The 26,677-nt window shown below is 45.2% G+C and overlaps 2 protein-coding genes across 10 annotated transcripts in view; both read right to left on the reverse strand.

Moving 5' to 3' along the window:
• The window catches only part of LOC144121640 (caspase-3-like), a 30,468-nt gene extending 15,617 nt beyond the window's left edge, over positions 1–14,851 (reverse strand). For 2 of the 3 annotated variants that reach the window (XM_077654950.1, XM_077654948.1), the window contains exons 1-5: positions 14,593–14,779; positions 11,572–11,659; positions 8,045–8,234; positions 6,610–6,692; positions 1,329–1,499 (exon numbers count right to left, since the gene is read on the reverse strand). In XM_077654950.1, coding sequence (XP_077511076.1) covers positions 1,329–1,499; positions 6,610–6,692; positions 8,045–8,234; positions 11,572–11,634 — 507 coding nt within the window. In that variant the 5' untranslated portion in view covers positions 11,635–11,659; positions 14,593–14,779. Of the gene's footprint in view, positions 1–1,328; positions 1,500–6,609; positions 6,693–8,044; positions 8,235–11,571; positions 11,660–14,592 lie in introns of all 3 variants that reach the window. The other variant, XM_077654949.1, reaches the window with a different exon arrangement.
• Positions 14,852–20,461: 5,610 nt separating this feature from the next.
• LOC144121641 (caspase-14-like) overlaps positions 20,462–26,677 on the reverse strand; it is a 35,695-nt gene continuing 29,479 nt past the window's right edge. For all 7 annotated transcript variants that reach the window (XM_077654953.1, XM_077654956.1, XM_077654951.1 and 4 more), the window contains one exon: positions 20,462–23,783. In XM_077654953.1, the coding sequence (XP_077511079.1) occupies positions 23,233–23,783 (551 nt within the window). In that variant the 3' untranslated portion in view covers positions 20,462–23,232. The remainder of the gene's footprint in view (positions 23,784–26,677) is intronic.

A 26,677-nucleotide genomic window follows, 5' to 3' on the forward strand; every position in this document is an offset into this window, starting at 1 on the left:
TGTCCGTCTTTCTGTGTCCTCGTTTCTTTGCGCTACGTTTTTCACCTTGATCTTATTTCCTAGCTATTCTACTGTCGTAGTCCGGATCTGCGCTATTCGCCTGTCGTATGTAGTTGTAGTCTTTCCACTCTTGCAAAGTTTCAAGTCGTATATTTCTGGCATAAGGTATAGTTTCTTTTCAGTACAGAGGACAGAAAAATTGCTAAATATAAATCGAGTTAGTTTTGCTTTTCTGTGCGCTAGATTACATGGTATGACGTGCTCTGTTCTCAGTTTCAACAGTCATTTTTGGTACTTTAAAAAACATGTAGCGTTATGTATTCCTAAAGATTATCTCCAAGTTTGGTTCGGAGGAAAGGAGCAGTAAGCATGACGCAGGCTTTCAAGTCTATAGCTTCAGTGCCTGAGCGGCAACTGACAATAGTCACGTTTTGCGATGATACTCTTAAAGTAATGAAGTGCGAAGAGTTAGTCGTCTTAATGGGGGTTCAGTGCAATGGCAGCGCACGATGCAAGTTCCAAAGTGGTCGACATCGATCTTCAAACGTTTCATAGTTTGTTTGGTTTGTGGGTGTTTAACGTCCCAAAGCGCCTCAGGCTATGAGGGACACCGTAGTGAAGGGCTTAGAAAATTTTTATCGCCTGGGGTTCTTTAACGTGCACTCACATCGTACAGTACACGGGTCCCTAGAATTTCGCCTCCATCGAAATTCGACCGCCGCGGTCGGGATGGAACGCGCGTCTTTCGGGTCAGCAGCCGAGCGCCATGACCACTGAGCCACCGCGGCGGCCAAACGTTCCATAGGTGGACACTTTTTTCCAGCTAACGATTCATCTAACATCCGTCCTCTCACTTCGCGTTTCGAAAGCGCGTTTTGTGTGAGACCGCTGCTACGCATTTCTTTCAGCAAAACTCAGTAAACCCATACTTTAATTTCATTTAACATAAAGTTCTAAGTATTCTCATGAAGGATGGCATTAAACAAAACTCGCAAAGTATTCCAACATTTCGGAAACTTTTCTATTGTTTAGTGGGTGTAAGCGTGCAGTTCTTTGTATGGGAATTAACGACGCGCAATACACACGCATTGACCTGTGTCAAATTGGTCATTTGAATGGGCTAAACTCACCTCAACACCAAATCAAATCATCCATCAACTAAACACCAAATTGTTTAGTTGGTGTAAGCGTGCAGTTCTTTGTATGTGAAATAATAACAGATGACTTCATATACTTGGCGCAGGGCACACTGTGTAATTACGCTGTGTAATGAAAGCAACCGCACGCCGAACGCAAGGACACTATATAATATAAAACCAAGAGCTCACCGCAGCTTTGAGGTTGGTGGCAACGACGCAGTTAAAGTGGAGAGCCATGAAGAGCCCTCGCATGCGCTTCACGTCCTCAAGGCAGCCTTCCCGCTCTTCGGCCAAACCATTGAACACAATGTTGCCGATGATGATGCAGAGTCCTCTTGGCCATCTCCGCATTTTGTACAACTTAACATGTGAAAACAGAGTAAAACATTAAAAAAAACAAATTTTTAGTAATTATTTGCGCCATATCATGAAAAATGATTGCACTCTCACGAGTATATGACAGCAGCTGCCAGCATCGCTGAGTAAATGCAGTGCGCCGCTGCTTGACAAGGTGAATCAAAGGCCCTGGTGGCCGAGTTATTTTGCAGGCTAAGGGTTGAAGCGCGGTCTGCTGATTCGTGCATGCAGGTTAGAGACACCGAAATGTTCAATAATGAAAAGTGTTCAAAACATCTTCATTGCCGTCTCGATTTTAAAATTAGACGCTACTGTGCAAGGATACTCATTTCTCGATTTTCTTCTCTTTTAATTACCGGGAAAGTTGAAAACAGCTGCTTATTGTGCAGACCGATAAGCATTGGTGGCACAGTAGAATTAAAGGGTACCAGAATACTGGGAACTGTGCCGCCCGCGCGCGGCGCATTATGGCCAGGCGGTCACCTGAGCGATGAAAAGCGTAGGGGCGTTGGCTGTAATAGCAATCCAGATGCATCGCTCGCGGGCCGGAGGGAACATGTGCGCTGTCTCCTTCTATACTTTATTTTGTGAGCTGTTTTCTGCCGGATTACGTTGTTTACTGTTGTGCCGTGGTTTAATGCGAACTCAGGAGAACTCTGGAAACAGGACGGCTCAAGCGAGCCAGGACGTGGTTTGTGGTTCACCGCCTTTTCGGTTGATTGTAGCTCTAGCAAAGAAGTGAGATTTTTTTGTTTTTTGCTGCGTTTGTAGCCGATCAAGAGGGAGCGCAGCCGCGGTACATCAAAAAAGGAGATCGACAATTTCCTTCGGCGTTATGAGGGAACTTATTGGCGATTAAGTGCATTCTCCACCCACAAAATTCCTAGTTACACTGATGTTTTAAGTTAGAAAATCGCCCTTGTAAACATAACTTTAACGTACAAACAAGCGTAACGATGTACACTGAAGAATAATGGATAGTGGGGAGTTGGCAATGGGGAACCTGCGCTGCCAAGGTGGCACTGCAATTGTTCCATTCGGTGACTCAAAACTGTTTTGTCAGCCGCTTGGGCCGCTGCAAACTCGAGAACACATTCTGCGCGATTTGACATCCGCATTTGGCTGAAAGCATTCATTGCCTAGCTTCTCTCGGCGTAGCCCAGATAGCTGACGCACGGCACGTGCGCCTTCGACAGAGTGCGGAGGCTCACGTCAATAAGCGCCTGAAGGTGGCGCGGAAAAGTACTAATAGTACTACCCAAAACTGTTTGCTCTTCTCGCTAAAAAGTGTGTTATGGCGCTGCAATCGGCACCGAAAACTTCAGCGCAAGTTCCCATAGTAGTTCATAGTGGGTGGCACAGCGCGAAACAAAGGCACAGTAGAAGGCGTCTCAGACGAACGCTGACTTGCGACTAAATTTTTCATTGGGGAAAGCAGACATTTTATAAATTAGAGTGATGTGACACCAAAGAGCCTAGAGCACTTGCACACTGTAATTTTCAATGGGTATAACTTTATAAACTCATCTACCACGTTGTGAACCGCTGCAAGAAAACCGAGCCATTCAGCCCCTTCAATTTGCCCCGTCATAATCACGAGTTATCAAGAAGCAGAACGCAGCTCGGCGTGGTGAAGTTTTTGTGCAAAAATGGGGTATATGCATTGCATCGAAAGTGGCGCCAGTATTAAGCATTGTTTTTCTAGGCTAAGTGGACAAACCTTTTAGGAAGCATACCAATGAACTGGTTGTGCATATTTTCAGATGCGCACAATTCGTGCCGTTGGTTAAGGAAAACAACTTCTGTAGAAGAATACTCGATATATTGAAACTTTTTTAGGAATGAGCAAAGGAATTGTCGTTTACGTTTGTGGTGCCATCGGATGATGCTCTTCAGTTTTTAAGTCGTAAGTTGTTTTTCAGTATGACCACGTATTTTTTGTTATATTCATCACAGTAACACTGCTGTTAAACGATGCATGCGGGCATTATGAAACAGTAAAAAAAAAACAGAATCGCAGTGTCTTTCATTCGCTCAAACCTAGAAACTACAGACACCATTGTGTTCCTGATAGTGGGCTGTTACAGGTTGGCAGTCTCAAAACTGCAGGTTTCCCTGATTGCGAATCACAGCACCTTGAGAGATGCTTTTGCGATTGGGGAAAGCTGAGTTTCTCAATCCAAAATTAGATAAGATGTATAAAAAAGTGGCCGTCAATCCTTGTATGCGCATAACAGCGCATAATTTGAAAACTGTGGCGGGTCGTTTTGATGTCGGCACGGTATTCTCTGCGCCTTAAAAGTTCAACGGGCTCTGATGAGTCATCAGGAACCGCCATGAGAAGGTGTTTAACTTTAGCCCATTCAAATGCCAAATTTGACACAGGTCAATGCTATTCGAACTTTGCTCCAACTACATCTTTGCTACTCACATCTGCTGTCTAAAGTCAATATTTACGCATTTAGAAAAATTATCTTAATTACTAATTAAATAATTGCAAAACAAAAAATTGCCTATGATGCGGAAGCCAGTTGGTAGGTGTATATAAGAGGTTTCCCTGGCCTAGCTTAGATATTTTACCTTTAACCCTTGGCTAAAGTTAGCCTGAACACGCTGTATATAGGCCAAGCCGGCCGATGCATTAGCATTCGTCGGCGTGAACACGGCAATTCACTCTCGGATTCTAGCAATTTTCATTGAAAGATCACTGCCTCGATTTTTGGAAAGGGAACAAGGAAAAAATAAAAGTGCCGTTCTTTGGTTACTAACACAAAAATTTTTGTTACACGACCATGACGAAAAACAAGACAAATAGTAGGAACATATTCAATCCCAAAGAAAGAGCTACAACGTGTAAGTCAGGCTTCTTCACTGTACGTTGATGAAGAGGTGTAATTGATGATTACGACATGGGGTGAAAGGAGGAGGGGTTGTCGCAGCTTAACGGCTTGTTTTTTGACAGGGGTTCACCACGTGACAGGTGAGTTGATAAAGTTATATCCATTAAAAGTGCTGTGTGTAAGTGCTTTAAGCTATTTAGTCTCACACGATTCTTACATATAAGAAGTGTTTTTCCCAATAAAAAATTAGTTTCGAGCAGGCGGTTGTCCGTGTACTCCTCTACGTTGTCTTTTGTCTGCTTCGCGCTTTACCATCCACAATGAACATTATGGTGTAATGTTTTAAATGACATACTGTACAAATACAAAGTACAAAACAACATGGCAGATATATCGCAAGCATTTCGAATCAGATGTTCTCTCAATGTTCGTACAGTAATGTTTTTCAACTAGCAGAATGCAGGTTTCTCTGACTGTGGCTGTCGTTAATACATGCACAGACCCACAATTTAATTTAAGCATTTTGCTTATTAACCATTCCCCACTGTCACATATGAGACACTCTTGACAGCGGAGGACGTGGTAGCTAGAAGGAGAGTGTGTGAATCGATTGTAGCAGCTGGGCTATTTCGGAGTGAATGTTTGCATCGTCAGCGCTCGCCCGTATCTTTGTCATTTTCCTAACGCGCTGTTTTCAGAGTTGGCTTGTGTAAGAGGCACCTGTGGTTAGAGCTAAGCGTTTGCGGTGTCCACGCCGAAGAAACAAAGAAAAGACATCTTTCTCGAATGCACTCGAAGGCGGCCAGCGTAACTGGTCCATTTCTCAGCGACATTTCTCAGCAAGCGCCGACAAAAGGTTACACCCTCAACCTAGAAAGCCTCAGAAAACGCAGACTAAAGCTGAGCAGGTGCGGTGTGTGCCTCTGCGCCTCGTTTCCTACCATTGTTTCTGCCGAACCCTGTTGTCTTGCTGTCGTGCCGTGGTGCAGTGTAAATTGAATTGAGACAACGGGGCAAGAGAGACGGGGCGTGTTTTGAAGCGCGCTGCGAAGGCGGTGGTCGCTGGAGCAAAGAAGGGTGAATTGTTTGGTGCTCTGGTGGCATCCGATTGACGCGATGCGTATTTGCAGTGTATCAAAAGAGGAGATCGGGAATATAGTTCAGTATTATAAGTGCATGAACACAGTTTAGTCCCTAATGTTGTTTATAAATCTTGACTAGACCGTGGTTTTTGTACATATATGTTAGCTCCAGCCAAAATATTTGTGTGAGAGATTGCCATTAGCCGAACTGACATCTTTATATACTAGCGTTTGTGTTCATGACGGCATGCTCTGAATTGAAGTGTCCTACACCCTCGGTTACATTCTCATTCAAGTGTTGTTTGGACAGCTGCGTCATTATGAAAAGCATAAAAATTGCGCCCGAACTTTTGACACAGGGTTACCTGCCTGCAAAGCCAGTGGGACGTCCGACAAGCTGCTCAGGCGATCATAATAACGACATTACTCACTGGTGTACCAGAAACTGAATTCCCACAATACGTTCTGTAAATTGCAGGTTATTTCAAGGTAGTTTCACCGCATTCCGTTTTACTACGGTGGTCGTAGCTTTCTCTATAGGCACACTTTTTCTTTCGCGACCGGCAGCCACACGTCTAGAGAACTATACGATCATCAGGAACGAACCAATACGTTTTGATATATCAGGTGAAGTAATGGTACCTAAGCAGCAAACTTTTTTGAAATAGCGCCTTAATAACCGCACCAAATATTGCCCCTTGATAATAAATAGAAGAAGAATTACGGCTACTGAGGCGGCTACGAGAGTGGTCTTCTCGGCGCTCATAACACTCTCCTTACACGCAGCACCCTCTCGTGCGGCCCTGACCTTTCATCGCTAAATCTATTCAGCCTGCGAACGACACACACTCTAGTTGGAGTACAATGAGACGGTCGCACAGTGTTGGACTTGTATGCTTCGAGACACTACATTTTTGATTTTGCTTGGATGCAGCGGTCTACTTCTCAACCTCCTAAAAATAGGAATAAAATATATTCTACATAAGCACAAATCAGCGATAGTTAAGTATTCTTCCTGAACATTGAATATTCAGGCCTAGTGTGGTGATTCACTTTACGCTCTTTTTTGCGAAATGATTACTGGTCACACCGCCTGCTTTCTTCCCTGTATTCTTGTCCGCCACCCAGCCTTCACTCGTACCTTAATCATTACAATGACATAAAATTTTACAAAATAAAGAAAGAACTCACGTCAATCCACCGGTCCCATATCTCTTCTGGTGTGACACTGATGCCTAAATTGCAGATAGATCTCTTTTCCCAGCAGTCGCAACCTTTATCAACAAAGGAACGCCAATTGGTGCATATGAACATATTCAGAAAAAATCAAAAACCGGGGAAATAAAAAGTTTGTTCTCTCAGGAGGCTGAGAGAAAACACATGAACATATAAATATATTCAGGCTGCCACTAAATCGGCAGCTCGGAATAGCTCATCACACAAAAGGCTGCTGCTTAGTGTTTATGGTAAGCAGTAAGGTTAGAAAAATGACGAATAAAATAGAACAAAAATATTGATTCAACATTTGCACATATATAACTCTGACTTTCTGTATGATTGCTATTTAAATACGCAAAAATATTACACCAGCCATCATTTTTCAGGAATTGCCGTACATTAACGCATATAGTTGTGCATTATTCATCGAATGTCTAGGAATTCAATGCTTATTAGTCAGCAACAGCAGTTTTGGTCTGCGCCTCTCGCGCGCTTGAACAGTGCACTGCCTAGTCTGAGTGTTCTAAATGTCAACGCCGGATGTATGGGGCTGGTGTAATGAGTACATAGGTTAGATTATTGAGTTGTAAAAAGAAAGAAAAATAAAAGCGTCCATCCCGCACCGCCAATTGATAGAAGTGCCAATTCGTTTGCTGGACATTGAAGTTAATCTTTCGTAATGCAAACGATTCTGCTAAACACGCAGAACGAAGAGCCTGTACCAGAGGCTTAAAGTAATGATTGGGAGCGTTTAGGCAACAAACCACCGGCTCAGTGAAATCCGGTTGATCGGCAACTGTTAAAAATAATATAGCGCAGTATCGTGTACGAAGAAAAATTAGATGGCAAAGGAAGATAACTGTTATCATTAATGTGGTTTCTTTAAAAACATTACATGCGCAGTACATTTTAACGTGATAGCGTTAAGGCTCCCGCTGTGCACAAAACCGGGTGTATTCCTTAGCATCGGTGTCGGCGTTGTGGGCGAAAAACACCCGGAGAAGCAGTGGAGGTCAAGTGAACATGTGGCGTCATCACAACCTGCCCACCGGATTGTGAAGAAACTGACCATTGTGGCCGATGGCAGTTAAATTAATGAGTGGTCGCTAGAAGTTGCCCAGGAGGAGCAGCCAGGGTCGCGCAAGCTCCACCGATAGCTACACCTGCCATCACACGGCTATCGCTTAACCAGAGGACCACTGTGCCAGTAGTGGTATGAGGACACCCAGGGACTTATGACTGTACAGTCGAGAATGACCAATTACACATATATGGACATTACCCACTAAACCTATTGCGTCATACCCATAACACGGTACATAGGAGTGTCCTCGAAATTTAAACCAATTTACCTGCTAAGCGAATTAATAGGCCTCGACCTGTTATTCTACTCGTAAGCAATACTCACATGGTGCTTTTCTTAAATGGCAATGCATCACTTGAACAAGATTATCCCCACTTTGGGGTACTTCGCATTCGAACGGCATGTGCGTGAACCTAGACTTGTTGAAATAATAATAGAACCAGCAGTCATCCATCAAATCCAAGCCAAGTCGATTTATACCATTTGATGTTCCCATTGCCTTCTGAACAAGGCTCTGAAAAAAAAGAATGAAAGATATCTGAGAAAAAGCTTTAAATTCAGGTGCAAATATTTGGAAGATATACTTGGTGCCTTAAGATCTCCGCATCTTTCTCTGCCATGCAGCGCCTAGAAAGCATAGCGGCCACAGTGTTTTAACGTTTATTAACGCGATTACGTTAGAGGACCCGTTACTCAAAAATTCTGGTGTCGGCCTTGTAACTGAAAAATAAGAACAAAGACTGGCAGGTGGTGCCCATAGAGCAACCTAGAAGGCAGATGGGCCGCATAGATCACGTGGCTTTGAGGCTCATGGCAAGCTGCCCTCCGGATAGTGTCCACCGTGGCCGGTGGAAGTTAAATTAATGACTGCTCGCTTGGGAAGAGCAACCTCTGCCGCACAGGGCCCACCTCTGAGAGGACCTGCCACCACAGGGTAGTGGCGCTGTAGCACTGCGCCGTGAAGGGTGTGAGGACTCCCAGGCATATATGAGTGTAAAATAGAGAATAAACTTCTGCATATATGGGAAAATCCGGCGTCGGCACCGTCGGCTTCGTTCACCGTTAGCGAAAAATCGACGAAATATCCTCAGAGCAGCAGCCTAGGAGGCAGGCGGGTAACCTAGGTAACTTGACCTTGCGGCGTCATCACAACCTGCTCGCCTGTTGCAGGTGGCAATTAATAAATTGCTGCTCTGGAAGAGCAATCTGGGTCACACAAGGCCCACCGGTGGCAGCACCTGCCATCGCAGGGCAGTGGCGCATCGCTTAACCTCTGAACCACTGCACCAGTAGTGGTATGAGGACTCCCAGCGATCTATCAGTGTAGAAAATGCCAATTCTGCATATGAGGGAATTAACCCATTACGCTATCGCTTCATACTTTTACAGCGGAGCTAAGCGTCCACTCCAATTTTTCGTGTAACCACGCCCAGTTGGACGCACGCTTGGGAAAAACAAAACTCTCGGCTCTGTCACTGTAGAAGCTGAGAAAGAGCCAAATTTGAGTACCTAATAAGATTTTTGCCCATAAAGAGAAATCACTGCAGTTCTAGAGAAACGGTAAAATCCGCGTGGGCTACCCAGAGCCATTTATGTAGTGTCCACGCACACCTTCCACGAAACATTTCTTGCCTTAAAATTTTTTCCGCAGTGAAGCATGCGTGGAATGTATTTGCATGTGTAAGACGTCACCATCGGCTGTTATTGCACGGATTTAAAAATAGAATATTTAACATTAAACGGCACGTGGTATATGTCGGTGATTGGATTTTTTTTTCTTTTCAATTACTCTTCCTCTCTTAAAAAATTCGATGAGCACAATTTTTTCATACATTTTAAGATTTCACTATAAGAATCAATATACCCGCGGATCTCCCGTGGTTAGGCTTGAATTTTTAGCTATTAACGTTTTTGCTATTGCCACAAGCACTCCTTATTGGTTTATTGGTCTTCTATGGCAGCTTAACTGCTCGATGCAAGCAATGGAAACATTATAAAAAATGATTTTTTCACACATCGGAAGAATGGATCACTATTTTCAAGATTCAAAATTTTTGCCCAAGAATTTTGGGCATGTGCCGAGCAGTGCCGACAGCTGGCTCGCTTCCTCGAAATATGTAGGCCTCCGCAATCGTCAGTCAAATAAAAGCAAGCTCGCTTTTCCCCTCTCCACCGGCTAATTGGTCTGGCTCTCTGTTCCAGCACTGTCCGAATTACCAGCCGAGCACATCGGCCCTTACTGCATCTTCGAGCGTCCGGCGTTGTGCGTCGCATAACTCCGTATTCGTCGCAATTTTTGGTGTCAAACGTGAAGCCATGGAATTGAGAAGTGATTGAGACAGGACATAAACTGGAATTATAAGGCCGAAATATGTCTTGAACGTTATTAGAGCATTTGTTGGAAACTAATTACATTGAAAACGAAGTTCAGATCATCAATGAGGATTCGAAACGCGTACATTTGGATTGCGAGTCAGTCGCACTACCCCATAGACCACGCAGGCTCGTTCGTGCGCCACGGTTTACGCAGGGTTTTATATGTACGTCGCGTGGTCTTTCGCGTATAGTTATAGCTCACCACTGTATGCTAATGACTGTGTGTGCAATTATCGAGACATCAATTAAGGAAGTATTGATTAAGCGAGTAGTAAAGTGCTTGTCGGTGAGGGGTGAGCGTAAGCGAACGACTTTATGATTGCGTCACGTGACATTGGTTTGTCATGTGACATTTGATATCAGTACAGCACGTGATCGGGTAATATGAAAGCGAGAACAAGTGGAGTCGCTGATGGGAGCCATTGCCACTATCGCGTCATAGCCTCAGAGGCGGAGATTAATGGTGGCCATAACTTTTGCCTATTACTGACAGGTTGTTTGCTAAGAATATTCAAATATTAGCAGCATATAAGCAGCCAAATTGAAGAAGACAATAATTAGTGACATCTAGATCATATTTTGGTCTCTCATGCACTTGTGTGTTGGCCTGAAGTTTTGTTTTCTTAAAGAAATATCAGTGTAGGTGTCGCCTTGCCCAGTTCATTCTTTGTGCACTTACAATATTATTTTAGTCATTCTCCCTGCATCCATTCTGTACAGATGCAGTGGTTCTAGGAAGTATTCGAGGAAGCTGACTTTGCCTGCTTTTTGCAGTATCATAAATTTTTTCATTTAAAATGTATATCACTGAAAGGTAGCTGTTTATATTCGCTGTTGCATTAGAATGTGCTTTTCGTGTTTGTTTCCACTCGTGCATATTGTACAATGATTTCCTGCGTCGAAATTGTTATATGCTGTAGGTGCCTCTTTTCTGGATGGTTAGCATGAACAAATTTCTACTACATTTTCTATCCCCATTATGAGTGACAGTTACCCATGTGACTCATTTTTTGCATTACATGAAAGCGTGGCATCAAACGTGTTTAATGCATAAAGAGCCGATTCCTGTGTTTGAAACGCCTGGTTGATGACTGGGAATCTTCAGTTTTAGATTCAAGGAAACAGAAATCTTCTATGCTATACACAGAACATCTGCAGTTGGTAATGTTAATAATATCACAAGCAGTTGTATTTTATGACACCTTATACTGCACATAAAGTTTAATGGATATTGATCTCTTCACTGACCTGTACGGATTAAACATTCATGCCTAAATTTAATTCAGCTCCCTTTTCGTAGGGGCCTTCAACATATGGCAATGGTTTTCTACCAGAACCGTCATTTCAGTTCTCAAGAAGTTCTCAACGTGCGTGCAATTCAGATGAATGACATTTACATGTGAAAACTCTGGCGAATGACACGTAGAATCATTACATCAGAGTTATAAAAAGAAAAAAATAAGTAACAACATCACCTTAAGTCTGCTATAGTGCATCTCCTCCGACACTTCTTGTTCTGAAGGGTCACTGCTGTCCATTGTGCTCGGTGTGGGAGCAGAGTCCCTGCAGTATTAAAGGCCCAAAAAAGGCACGCTATGAGGCGAAGAAGAATGTACGATAAAACAGTGACTCGGGATTCAGCAGCGAGTTCCTCATTATCTTTGTTTTAGTTACGAATTTTTATATAATAGACCTGAACAAAAATGAACATATCCTTGATTTTTTTACACTGCAATATTGCGGATATTTACAAGTCTGCCTATATTTTTCGAAACTTATCGCTGCGCTGCTTTTAGCATGTACAGGCGCGGACATAATTAAACGGAGCGCTCCATTTCGTTCTAATTGCAATCTAGCCTTTCCTATTGGACATGAGGAAACAATATTTGTTCATGAGAAAGCGAACTGTCGTGTACTACTAGCCTGCCCATACCACAGTTGCCAGTCTCAGTTAGGAAGCGAGTGGAAAATGTACGAAGGCAATTGTGCGCTCCGTTTACTTTTGGCCACGCCTGTACCTTACCTAAGCTTTATGATTTAAGGCTCGATAAAAAAGCAGCAGTTAAAAACACAAGAAACCGGAGCCTATGCCGCTTAGTCTTCATGGAATTGGTGAGAAAAGAAATTTGGTTACCATGACTATAAAAGGTAGGCTTCGCCGAAAGAATACATTTTTAATTTCAAGGGTATGTTTTCCTGTTTTCTAGTATACGTGTTGTTCAGGTATCTACCGATACTAACATATTTTGTTTTCAAAATCACGCAACGCCGTGTGCCCGCGGCTGTTCTACAATCGCTTAGCTTAAAGTGAGGGGCTGTGAAATATGTCTATGCGAATAAGACAGGGTAGAAAATTGAAACAAATACTGCACCAGGGGCGCAGACTTTCAACTGTTTATTGATGAGCGAAAGCGCAAGCCTTTATAAGCGGTGAACCGAGGCGCGCAACCACCTCCTAAGTTCCTACGTGTACTGATACAGGGTAGCACGGTAATCATAATTTTTCGCTCCTTGGGAAAAATCTACTTCAAGAAAAAAAATCTTATCATAGGAGGAGGCCAGATAATACAAGTGCGCCATCAAATGTCATCTCACTAAGAGTTTGATGCCGAAGAAAATAAAAATTAAAGACAGAAAAAATGAGAGCAGCAGTCATCACGTGAGGGGAAAAAAAAACTGCAGGTGACAGTGTAGAGGTTTTGCACATATTTGACGTTTTTCATTGTGCCATTCATAATTTCAACTCCCGTTTTATTTTATATAAAAGACATTAATATGTGGTGAAATTTCGATCATAGCAAGGAGCCTTGCGAAACACAAGCAACTAAAGTAATTTATACTCTGAAAAGGGAAACACAAGCCGAATGTATATTATACTTCGTACGAGGAAAAAAAAAGCCATGCTCTCTTCTAGTACACAGTAGACAAAATGATGAAATGGTTTGCAGTCCCGGCGCGGGGCATTTCAGAAAGTGAATGTTATAGCAACGCCTCATCTCATCGAAACACAAACCACCCTTCTGGAGTGGCCTATGTATGGCAGAGTGCAACATAGCGACGTCCAGGACCACTATCCGCCCCGCCATTATCGCCCGAGACCATTTCTGATGGAGGCGGGGCGCAAAAGGGCACCGTGTGCTGTGTGAGTGCTCAGGTTGCGCAACACTTTCGGCGCTTTCACTTCTCTCGCACTTCACAAGGAGCCGCTCGGGCGGTTCGATAGAGCGTAGGCTCCATCGAGCCGCACACTGGCATCGCCCACTACGAGACTAGGAGGACACTGTTCCTGGCGTATGAACTGATCCGCTGGCAGCGCGGCACATGTTTACCACGGGAAGCGGGAATGTTTCCTCGAACTTAGTTATGTTCGGCTGCGTGCTTTCCCTTGTGTTCGACGTGATGATTCCTCCCTCTGTTCCACCAATAGTCACTTAGAGTGCGGCGACAACGAGGTCTAGAATAATTCAGTGCATAGTATAATGACACATGGGTAGTAAAATGCTGTTGTTGCTTTTTCGAGATCACTAGGAGGTTCAGTTGCAAACTTAGCGGCTGCCGAGGCCACTAGCTTTTCGTGTGAGGAACTTTTTATTACGATAAGCCCGCGCAGAAAAGTTTTCGTCCAGAGTTTGTGGGAAATTGAATTTTCATAATTGTTTGTGTGTGATTGATACTGGAGTAAGCTGTGTAGATCATCGCTTCAGGTAGTACGAGGCAAGAATGGTAAAAAGTATTACCTTGAATTTAGTCTAAAATTTTTAGTCAGTAAGTGAAACAAAATATAGCCTTATTATTTTTTCAGATGTTGCAGACTCTAAAGAACATTGCACCTTTATCTGTATCGAAAGCTTGTTTTCGAGCATAACGAACTTGTGGCTCCGCTCATCAACGAAGCTTTTGTCTAAGGCAATACAAGCACCTGGAAGTAACAATCTTAAATATTCTCATGATATTTAGGTCTACTCTGCAACAAAGTATCTGCCATCAATATCTAAATTCCGTTGTCATGCACCAGCTACAGCCACAGTATTTCCGTAAATTTATATTGTTATTCATCCTGCTAAATCCGGCAGCACCTTGTCACCCTTACGTAGCGCTGGAACCAACATTGCCAACTTAACAGAAAACTTTGCCTTTTGCTATAATGTAGCACAGCCATGCCTTCCTAATTCATTGATTTCATCTTAATAATTCATAGCCATGGTTGCCCATTAGCTTACTCTGATATTTATCTGTCCCTTAACTTGCCCTGTCCTTATTTTACCCTCCCCTGTAGAATCACAAAATAAACAAGGAAAACATTTTTGTGAATTTTCATATTCCACCTCACAAAATTTTTTTATCAGACTGTAAGCTATGGTATCAACCTAATGCCCATAGTTCCGTTTAAGCCTAACATGAAACAAGGAATCGATATCAAACAAAACACTTTCGTTGAAGGGTGCAAAGGAACATCGCAGGCCCTCTTATTGCCGTGGGTAAATGCAAATACGCACCTTACGCATGCTCCTAGACGCAGCGATAGATATATGAGCTTATGATCTTGAGAAAAGTATGATGGCAGGCCTACTATATGACATTGCCCACGATTCAGGAGCCCAAGTACCTGTGAGGTCTTGCAGGAAATTCACGGCGGAGAAGAAACACAAACACCCACAGTCGTCCGAACCATGGCACGCAGCGAGGTGTCGATAAGAAGGCATGTCTAGATAGAGTCGTCCGTAAGCATCCGGAGGCTTATCTTCTCCCGTTCTTCTTTTCAACACAGCAAGCCTTGTTCGCCCTAGCAACTGCAGTTGGACGAAGAACGACGTAGCAGAAGGCGCGAGGGATAACTTGATGAGTGGCCTGCCATGAGAACCTCATACAGGCAACGTTGCGATATTAAGAGCTGTTATACAAACATGATTGTGTGCAGTGAGCATGAAGGATCGTATGCAGATTAAAGGGGCAAGGAGAGTTGCTGGCGTCGCATATATCACAGCAAAGTTACAGGAGGGAAAGTTGCGTTGGTTTGACTCTAATCAGGAGGCGTGCAGAATGCGTCGGAAAAGGTTGTCAGATATAGACATCTGTAATTGATGAACTTTGTTTTGGCAATGTAGCGAAAGTATTAAAATATCAGTAAATACTAGTGCAGTAAAAACTGCCGTTTTGTGGCCAAAAAAAGGGAGTTTGTTTTTGTAAATTAGTATACTCTGTAAATGCACAACTGAAATAAAAAACAGCACGGAAATTGTTGACGTTGACGCTTCCAACGGCTTAACTTTGTTTCTGCTCTCTCGTCAGTGTTTTTTGAGCATTGAAACGATCTTTCTTAACCTGCGACCACATTATGAGTGGAACCTGCAAGAAAGTTCTGAAAATTATTGGCACGCCAAGCGAATGGAGGCAGAATTCACGTAAAGTGGAAAACTTTCTTTTCTAGCTATTTAATGTTTCGTCATTTCACTTTAATAATCGGCTAAGCACAGAAAGTTAAACAACCTAAACAAGCAAAAGTAGCGGTTGCTCAGTTGTTATGGCACAACAATTGTTGTGCCATAGTAACTGCCAAAACATTGGACATGTTTTTAGTCGACATGCATTGTCAAGAAAGCGCTGTAATGCCATGCCATGCGTCTGATTGTGCAATAAGAAATGTCTAAACTGAATTAGTGCACAATCTTTGTTTGATTTGAAATTAATCGCGCGAGCGTTTACAAGCAGGAGAGACAGCAATGAACAGCGCAGGGAAAACAGATGAACATATTCATACGGGCGGCTAGTCGATATCGTGAATTTGCCAAATATATTCTGACGACTGCGCGGAAAAAGAACCCTGAACGCCGATAAACTTCGGTTTTAAACAACCGATCTTGTGTACATAAATGAACGTTTGTGTGTCAAGAATAAGATGCTGCTGGGTAAAGCTCGAAAGCTGAAGCAAGATAAAAAAAATTGAAAATACATGTAGGTCTCTTAGGAAAAGGTGTTAATGCGCGAAAGTGAGAACTCTTGAATAATGTGAGTTCGCTGTGAGGTCGACCTGGGTAAAATTGGTTAGACTTTTCTGTTATGATCACATGGATCTTAAAAATAGAATAAAATTGCTTGGCAAGTTTGTAAAATAGAAAATTGTCCGTATTACTTCTCTTGGTTGTTTTGTTTTTCGGCATATGAATTTTAGTACTTCAGAGTTCAAGCTTCTCGGTAATGTTATTTTTGAGTGCAGCTGATCCGGTACTTGTACCGTAGGCGACCGCATACTGAACGCGCAGTGCCGAATGGAGGCCGCAATGACTTTCAACTTGAGCAGCGTGTACGTCATTCTGCCGCCGATGAACCTCGCCTCGGGTGAACGACCAGCGCGCTTACAGCGTGCGCTACTCTGGCGCCACTTCTTGCGAGTGACGCTTACCTTAGTTGATGATATTATCGGCCAGCGGAAAACGGCGCACTTTAGCCTGATGCCGCGGGTTCCCGCCGCGCACCCTGGTTTCAATTTACCGTCATGCCCTCCTCCTTCGGTTTCCTCCTCGTGAGCCAGACAGGAATGGGTGTCGTCGACTCGGCACGAGAAACAGGCGGTGTAGGGGACCCCGCCATGGCGGTTAAGGCGCGATCCCGTCCATGAGGAGCCTTTGCAGAGAAGATTGCGCTCATGCCAGGGGAGGTGGTCAGGTAACCGCAGGAAACGACTAACTCAGTGAAGACGCGTACTCCTCGCTATCCAGCTAATGCGAAGACCCTTCTCTCCGCTGAACTCCTCATTTAGCTCAGGGCGCGATCGGACGTGTGCTTAGCTGACTTAAATGAGTTCTCGCGCATGGGCGCGCGCCTTGCGCCTCTGGACACCTACTTCTCGGCACTGCCGCGGACTCCTGCTCCTCGGCCGCTCACGCGTGGTTAAGTGGGTTCTTCATTTAGCTCTTATTCATGGCTTATTCATGGAGAACCCCGACGATGACGCAGTCCCAGCCACACAGCCTGGCCCCGCAGTTTCAGCCTGCGTACTCCATGCTACTGAAGAGGTTGCATCTTCACCGACGACGCGTCTAGCTATCGACGCGGGGCTGCCCAGGTGTCCCACATCTTGCCTGAACGAGCTCATCGCCCGTGTGCGCAACTTACGAGAGGCTTTGCCAGGCGGCGTGAATCTATCCTGCCTTGCAGTTCCTGCGGTTTCGAATGGCGGTTTTACAGGCGGAGAGTGAGAGACGCCAGCACCTGCTCAGCGTTCCTGACACCCCGCGATCCCCGAACCTGCAGGCAAACTCTGCCGACTGCCGAGCAGGTGAAGTAGAAAGCCGTCGCTCCCTTTGGGATCTGGGCGAACTCCCCCTCTTCTTACTGCGAGGAAACTTCCGTCCGCGGTCATTGATGATTAGGCGGTGACGGTGCACTTCTTGAAGGCTAATAATCCGGTACCGCCTCTCAAGCCTTGTAAGCGGCTCTCTTGCCCTCTGCTGCCACTAGAGGCAGGGCGTCCTCTTTTTCTCAATCTTCTGCTGCTCAGTCTTCAGCTCGGCAGCACCTCCTGGTGATGGCCTCTTATCTCACCATGACGGCGAAAGCAGCTGACTCCTATACCCGTTATGATGTTCGATCCTGCTGACAGCTCCCCTCGAGCCAGCCCGTTATGGTCGTTTGGTGGTGTGCAGCAACTTCAGGACGTGGCGCCCGCCCTACCCGAAGTCTCCTGCTTGCAGCTCACATAGGATGCTTGCTAAGTTACCACCAGCTCAGATCATGGAGCCCATCGAGCTGTCCTCCTCGCACTCCTGCAGTTGTGAGGGGAAGGCGGTCGCAATCAGCAGCTAGCCCTCCGGCCCCGTTCATCCACTCTCGTTGAAACAGTCAAAGGCGGTTCGATTCCGGTCCAGCAACGATCTCCTTGGCAGGCCCCCTTGCAATACAAGATCATCGCCATCCTTTTTACTCCTCGAAGATCCCATTATCTGATGCACGCCACCAAGGACTGGAGCGCAACCCTCTATTCTCAGCCCGGCGTCTGTGTGGTGCGTTTCAACAGACGCCGGAACATCGTCTCTGATGAAGTGACCACAGAGAGGATCAGGTCACCTTCTGAGCATGAGTTCCCTCCCTGACGTCCCTACGCGTGCTTTCGAAGCGTTCCGCAGACAAGCATGTCAGCACGCTCTTCGACGTCGTCTTTCCTTCAGGGGTGGTCATTCCAGATGCGGATTGGAAACCACCTTATCTCTTCCAGAGCTTTCACAGCAGAAGTTTCACAGGGATTAGTCTTCCACCTATTCCTCTTCAACCTGGCCTTTGCGGGGCTCCCAGCTGCTCTCCCGACCAACACAAAAGTACAAATATGCTGTTGGCTACACGGTGTACATGTGGCTCTCTCCAACGAATCAGGAAGGTCTGGCTAATCATCCAGAGAGTAATAGACTCCATGAAGTCTTATGCTGAGTGCCTGACAATCCTCGCCTGGAAGACTGCGGCCTCTCTGTCCCATACGAGAGGGGCCCACTCCAGGGTGGGCACGCTGAAGGTGCATGGCGGGGCAAGGTGAAGTATCTCGTCCTCCAGACAGACACGGGCAGCTAACCTTGATTACCGCCCAGAAGGCCCTCCAACCCGTGCTGAAAGCTATCTGCAGGACTGTCCAGCGTCTCTGAGCAGGGGGCAACGGCTGCACTTCAAGCTGGGCCCACCGGCTCTACCATGCCAACGCCACATCTGCCCGGCTCTAAGCCTTGCCACTGGAGTCGCTGCGGGCCCACCAATCCGTCCTTCTGAAGTGCCTGGGCCTCCTATCCACGTCCCCCCTCGGAATCACGCATGCTGAAGCAGGGACGTTGGCTGTGTCCCTCCTGCTCCTCCGGGCTATGCTCCTGCACGGAGACAGGCCTCGCCGCTGTTAGTGGAGCTTTCCTACCCTAGCTCCGTATGCCCCCTCCTCCCACAAAGGCCAGCTCGGCGCCCTCTACGCTGAATCCAGTGGTGAGGATCCGGTGTACACCATCCAGCTCGCACCATCACCAGACGACCCCTGGGTGCTGAAATACCAGGCTGATGTCCTTGAGCAGCCGGTGGATTCGATGTCCGAGGAGGCCCTGGAGGGCCGCTTCTTTGTGCACATAGACCACTCGGTGTTCCCGTCCACTGGGCAAGACGGTGCCGCTTTTTAACATTCCCTCCCAGTGTATGTCTTCATCCTCCAGTCTAGCTCCACAGTGGCCGAGCTGTTGTACCTACACCTGGTGTCCGACCTAGTGACGTAAGCACTGGTCCCCAGCCGGTGGCCATCTTAAGTTAATAGTTTGCAGCTATGCTGAGCCTCCGGAACACCCAGGACACGCAGGCCTCATTGCGGTCACGCCTGCTGGCTACCACGGATGCCAACCGACCGTTGTGCTTGCGCTGGCTTCTGTCCCACATCAAAGGACGCTTACCGGCTGGCAAAGGCTACTCGTGTGTTAGCACTCCGGTGTCCAATGCTGTCATGTTCGAATCCTCTCGGACAGCCTTCCAGCGGATTGCGTTTGGCGTCCACACGCAATGCAGGATTGCGTCCGGTGTCTGCCTGCGGCCCGCCTCGAGTAAGGTGCCCTGTCTGACAGGAACCTGCTGCATCGGATCCGAAAGGGCTCTTCATGGACTGCCACATGGCTGAACCGCCAAGGCTGAGCCACATCATCCTGCAGTCCCTCCTGCACAAAAGACTACACAGTCACGCACCTCTTTTTTTGCTGCCTCGCCCTCGCCACAGCTCGCGCTATCAGCTGATGGCGTTCATCGAGTTTTTCGAGGCCATCAGCCGGCAAGAACCCTCTACTCTCCCGGGTCTGGTTCCTTGGTGTGGTGCGGTGCTGGATATATGTAGAGGATCTCCCCCCCTGTCTTCTTGCCACTTCCACTTGTAAGCTTCCAAGGAGTGTTATCCTTGAGGGTGTGAGGCAAAAGCCTGAGCCCGCAACGAAGTCGCCAATAGTGCGCTGCAAGCATGTTTAGATGAAGCACGCCGTTCAACCGGGACAAGACGAACACGAGCTCGTTTGAGATCAAACTACGATCTAGAAGGACCTCAAGGAATGTCATAAGGACTGCCTAGAGAATCTTTAATCTTTGAAAATGCAAACGGGGGCGCACCTGTTTTTCACAAGTGAATCGCATGAACCAGGATTTTGATGGAGACAAGTTGAGTACTTCGAGGCCATCCTGAAAATCAGAGAGGTCTTCGTCGTGCTACAATTAGAAGTTTGTTTTGGTTCCATGTACTCGAAGCACATGTATCATTAGCACCAATAGAAGTTCGCAAAGTCGTGGAGCAAGCTGTTAAGCCTCCGCGAAGCGCCACCATGGCGGCGCGGAGCAATAGATATGATAGCACATTTATCTTTGGTACTCCCACATAGTTAATTGTTTTTTGATTGATTGATTTATTTTACGTTCATGGTACAAGGTACATCATAGACAAAAGAAGAAAAATGCAAAACAGAACAACACAAAAAGGCAACTCGAAGAAAAATTTGAAATATTAATACAAATTGCAGAGCTTGAATACTGAAAAAAATTAGAAACAAAGATGAGAAAAGGCGATGAAAAATATTGCATACAAATAATATAGATGCCTGAGCTGTCACACAGTAGCGCAACTAGAAACATAAATGCAAAAAAACAATCTATAAAGAAAACAGTAACTCCACATAAAATTGCAACGAATAATCTTCGTAAAGACAACGTGGAGGAAGTGCCCGGTGTGTGCGCGCGATCCGCCCGGTGTTCGATTTGATCTGTGCTCTGTGCTCCGGTCGTCCTTAAGCCCGCCTAGACTTCGGGCCGCGTAACATCTTTTGTGGAGGTTCGGGGTAGACGATCTCCACGCCACGCAGCTCCGAAGCGGTCGTCAAGCCGGGCCTGCTACCATCATTGCCCCATCCGGCGAGTCATGAACCACTCCTACTGCTCCCTTTGTGGTCATGGCTCTCCTCCAGTACCCCGGTACCTTTTCTGAGAACGACGGCACCGAAGTCGACGACTGGCTCAACCTATATGAACAAGTGAACACCTATAACCGGTGGGATCCCACCGTGATGTTAGCAAACGCTATCTTCTATCTTAGTGGCACGGCCCGGGTCTGGTACGAAACTCACGAAGACGAACTGACAAGCTGGGAAACTTTTAAAAAAAAGCTCCGTACTTGGTTTGGCAGACCCGATGATCGGAAGCTCTCTGCAAGAAAGCAGCTCGCGTCGCGCGCCCACTCGTCAGCAGAAAGTTATCTCGCATACATTCAAGATTTCTTGGCGCTTTGCCACAAAGCTGACGCCGTCATGACCGAGTCCGACAATGTGGGCCATGTTTTGAAAAGGATTGCTGATGACGCTTTTAATTTAATTGTTTGCAAAGACTGTACTACCGTGGACATCATGATAAAAGAATGCCGTCGCTTCGAGCAGGTTTACGTAACAGTATGTCAGTCGTTGCAGTAACTTACGAATAAAGCCTTCAACACTCATTGAAATGTTCTCAGTGCTAGTTGTGGCGCTATGTGATGAAGGCAAGTTATTCCAAATGTTTGCTAGCCTGGGAAAAGAATGAATATGAATAGCTGAATCTATTACAATGTGCAATATTATCTCTTTGGAAGTGTTTAAGGGAGGTAAAATGAATGGTGGTGGTTGGATCAAAAGTGAGTGTAAATATGTAAGGAAAAGGCACAGACTATATTTCTTGCGGTTGGGCAGCAGTAGGAACTATAGGAACATTTTCCTAGAAGTTGCTTAAGATGAACCGGGCTGAGCGATAATGTATTGCTACAGTGGTCTGCGTGAGGCTGACATGCCCAGGATCGCAATCTGATGATGTGCGTTCAAGCTGCGGACGAGTGTAAGTTGTGTACAATGAAATATTTTTCGATGATGGCGCCATAGAAAAATTGCGGTGTATGTATCCGAGTGTGCGAGTGCCTTACATATTTTGTGATCGATGTGTCTTTTTGCAAGATAGATTGCTGGCAATGTGAATACCGCGGTATCTATATGACGTTACAATTGCTAATGTAATCTTATAATTTAGATAAGTGGGACTGTTCGCGTTAGTATGGCATATTCTCTTGAGGTGCATTTGTTAATGTTTAATTCCGTGTGTCATATAATAGAACAATCATTACCTTAAAGAAGAGCTGCCTGAATAACCGTAATATCTGAGTGGTTAATTATTTTGCAACGTACGAAGCAGTCATCCCCAAATTTTCGAGGAAATGTCAGGGGGGGGGTCATTACTGTAAATTAGGAATAATAAAGAATCGAACACTGAGCAGTAGGTTTCAGATGTCGGAACCCAATACGTACTGTGCCTTAGAGTCGCGGTAGAAAGTTGTTCGCAAACACAGTGAAGTGTCCTGTTAGCTGTATACACTGCAGCTGACTGCAAGCCTTTGGCAAACTTATTCGTACGCATTCTGAGGGGATGTCAGGAACAATGTAAGGTTTTAAAATGATTTATTGGTATGCTCAATCTGGCTGGCCAAATTCAGGACACTTTGACATGCTAGCTGAGACGTGGGTAGAACGCCGTCATAAAGGGCAACAGTAAATGTTCATGTTTTGATGATCAGAGCAGCCGTCTTACGCATCACTTCAGTTCGAATTGTTGAGGAACAGGTGTTAGACGCTGCAAACAAACCGCTGTGGCGTCTTTTGAAGCTGCAACGAAAGCGGGCCACCATATTTACCAGGGCTTAAGTACATCTGCGCAACCGTCGTACAGTTCGAGTACCTTAGCATCTTATAGCCCCGTATTAGGCCGGTTTCAAAGCGCTTGGTTGCACACATAGTCAGGGCTCACAGCACATCGCATCTATAATGCCATTTCGACAGCACGCAACTATATCATTGTCAAATGGTACTCCGTGGAACATGGAGATCAGTTCATGCGTGGGCTAGTTTCAAGAATTTAATTTTGTTGTGCATAACCATCGGCGAACAGGTTCGATTGGCAAGCCGTATTTACTTTTATGCGACAACCGAAGATAGTGTAAATTTTAGCCTATTGAAATATTCCAGAGAATTTGATCACAGGGCATTTCGTGTTTAATGTTAGCATGGAACCTTACGCAGAGTAAATATATATTCACAGTTCCCTTCACAGCTTCCTTTGCGTAACCGAAAATACAGAAATTATTCCGACTGTGAGTCCTCTTCTGAGCTGGATATCTTTTCCTCCACATAAGTTCCCACTCTGATTTTCGGTTCTCGTGGCAGTCTACGTACAACTCCATAAAGTATTCGCTCTCTCTTGCTAAACTCCATAAATCTTAAGGTGCTGCAAAAACTGCCATGCTTTGGAGTTATCCGACTGTGCATGCGGCCGGGGTAGAAATACAGCTTCTTTCTCCAACCAAACTGTTCGGTGCAGGGCGTCTGTCGGCTACCGTCATGAGAGGATCGGCTCAATATGACATCATGAACACGGCGCATAAGCTCTGCGAGACTTTCGATATGAGCATGATCGAAGAACACTTCGTATACTGCCGACACAAACCACAATCCACTTTCTTCTTTGCTCAGCTCCACGTAGCCCGGAATGGTGGCATGCGCGATGTACATGTCTGACCACGTCGGCCTTGGATCCGGTGTCTTGGAGGCTGGTGATGCGTTGCATGCTTCCGCTGATACACAGCCAGGATCGGATGTCTTGGGTACAGTGTTGGTAAACTGGCTATGGTTTTCTGCATGGAAAGCATCATGGACTGTTAAAAAGCAAAATTCTTGAAGCAGAGATATCACTAAGACATCAGAAATCAAGAAGAGCAAAATGTACGGGTAAAAAACAACTAACGAGTCACTGAGACAAAAGCAAAATATGTAAATGTTAATTTGCGTAATGAAGATATTTATTAGGGAAGGAAATATCCAGATTACAATTTCGGATTTTGAAAATTTTGCAGAAATACAGTGAAAAACTAGCACCTTTCACTGTCGTAGTCCTTCCCCACGAACTTAAGCACTACGATGGAGTCGTATAGGATGTGGGCCTACGGCGACGATTGTCTTGCTCGCAGCACTAGAGGACATTTTTTTGGATGTCAAACTTAGCCTCGATGCTAACAAGGGTAGCCTAGGCCATAACGCCACAATTGGCAGGCCCTTCAATGCGACAAGTGGCATGTGAAATGCTATCAAATTGTATTATCAGTAGCAGTGCGAAGCCTTTCTCATGCTACCAATCGCATTGCCATTGACTGAACAGAAAACTTAGGTAGAGCTGGTTAGACGGCAGGCTTGTTAGCACCCGAGATATGGAACAGGACTTATATTACATCCGTCGCTATGGTTACGCTGTGGCGCTGGAGGACACTCTCGCGGTTAGGCTAGCTCGAGCATAAATGCTTTGTCAAAATACAGGGAACGACAGCATCAGCCTTAGCTCAGTAAGCTCAGCGGAATGCGACATTCAGGTGAGATGGTAGTGCGTGCTCAATGGCGAGTAAAAAACAACTGATTGTTTTCGAGAATCCGATTGTCTGCGCAGCAGCATCTTTTGTTATAGATGCCTAATTAACTTGTCAAAGGCAATTAGATTCCTTAAAAATTCGGTCAAAGTGCTTGCGTCTAGGGACCATTAGTGTAAAGAACCTTTTTTTACCGACCTTAGAAGAAATTTTGTGAACTACAGAATCTTCCACGTGACCACGGTGCGGCTTCAACTTCTCAAGACGCGTCTGCTATTCTGCTGAACGCTGTCGCCAGCAGCAGTCAAGTGGTAACTACATGTTAAGGCTGTTAAATAAAACCGTGTAAAAGGTATCTTATTACAAATAACCTAGGCAGCTGTTTTTCAAGACTATCGAGGGCGCCTATTTTGACACACAACATGTACAGTCCGTATTTGAAAAGTTACTAGGTAACTAACTTTGGAGAACGAAAGAAATACTGCAGGCTAGGCCATGACACTCTAAAAAACCCTCAGTTCGTTTCAGTGGTGATGGTGATTTTGATGTCCTCAGGCTTAGTGGCAGATACCCACGGCGGGGGATTGGTCAGGATGCACTGCAAGATGACAATAGTGTTTTGTTCATTCCGCAATCTGAATGCTTTTTCTTCTTTTTTTCCACGCCTGGTCCAGTAGAAAAGTCCGTCAACTTCGGCACGAAACAATTAAGAGATGAGTGCGCAAGGTGGGCACTGCTGCTAGTACTTGGTGAAACACTCCAAAAGTTGCAATGTCGTAGATCACTTTTACCACTAGAACAGTGGCTATACCAGTGGGTATACCAGTAGAACAGAACCAGCCATGATTATCATATGTAGAGAAATTTCACTAACTTGAGTATGCGGAGTGTATACTCATAGGCTAGCTTCGGTGTTCAACGCTGTAAACATTTTTGTACAATTTTAAAGTGTATGCATTGATCACTACTGAGCCGGGCCTTGAACACTGCACCCTCAGAAAACTTTTCAGCCTTGAATATGAAGGAAACGACAAGAATGAAAATTTCAGCCGACACAGAACATAAAGGGAGTTGGTACATACTTAATTCTTCAAGAGAGAGTAAGTTTGATGATGCAGTTTAAACCGAAAACGGCGTGGGTGATAGAAGACGATGAAGAAATCGAAAAAAATTGAAGTCCACACAAAAAAAGGTTATGGCCAATCCCCCGTGTGGGTATGTGCCATTGTGTGAGGTCAACAACAACAACAACAACAACAACAACAACAACAACAACAACAACAACAACAACAACAACAACAACAACAACAACAACAACAACAACAACAACAACAACAACAACAACAACAACAACAACAACAACAACAACAACAACAACAACAACAACAACAACAACAACAACAACAACAACAACAACAACAACAACAACAACAACAACAACAACAACAACAACAACAACAACAACAACAACAACAACAACATAAAGGCGCGAATGATCAGAAAAAGCTCTGAAAGAGAGCTAGAAAATTGAGCGTCATTGCGACCACAATGCAACAAGAAAGGTGGAAATAGCACCAGGAAAAATCGCTTGCAAGGTCAGAGACTTCCAGCGATAGATGTACCTAGAGACTAAAAAAGGCAAGAGCAAGAAAAGCAGCGATCTCTGTTTGTAGTGTATTTTACGCCATTTTAATGCTAAAGATTTCATTTCCTCTGAAATACGCTGATCTAGAGGCCCGTGTACTGCGCGATGTAGGTGCACGTTAGAGAACCCGAGGTGGTCGAAATTTCTGGAGCCCTTTAATACAGCGTCCCTCATAGCCTGATTCGCTTTGGAACGTTAAACCCAATAAACCAATAAAATACGCCGATAGTGTGACAGTTCTTTGAGGCATTTGAACGAAGCGGGAATGTTTTTTTTCTGCAATGAGTAGACTCCACATTTTACCACGGGTTGACCATACGATCCACTATTGACAGCACAATAATGACTGCACTGTTTCAGTACTATAGTCGGATACAAGTCAAAGAAAAAACTGCTTATCCCTGTCAAGGGACCCCCTTGCAGCCAATGACATCGTCCGATTCTCACCAACCTGCTATCGTGACAATGCAGGGGGCTTCACATGAAAGGGGATAGTCTCCTGCCTGCATAGTCAGAGACAGTCCGC

Source organism: Amblyomma americanum, chromosome 2 (assembly GCF_052857255.1).
Source record: "Amblyomma americanum isolate KBUSLIRL-KWMA chromosome 2, ASM5285725v1, whole genome shotgun sequence".
Taxonomy (NCBI): domain Eukaryota; kingdom Metazoa; phylum Arthropoda; class Arachnida; order Ixodida; family Ixodidae; genus Amblyomma; species Amblyomma americanum.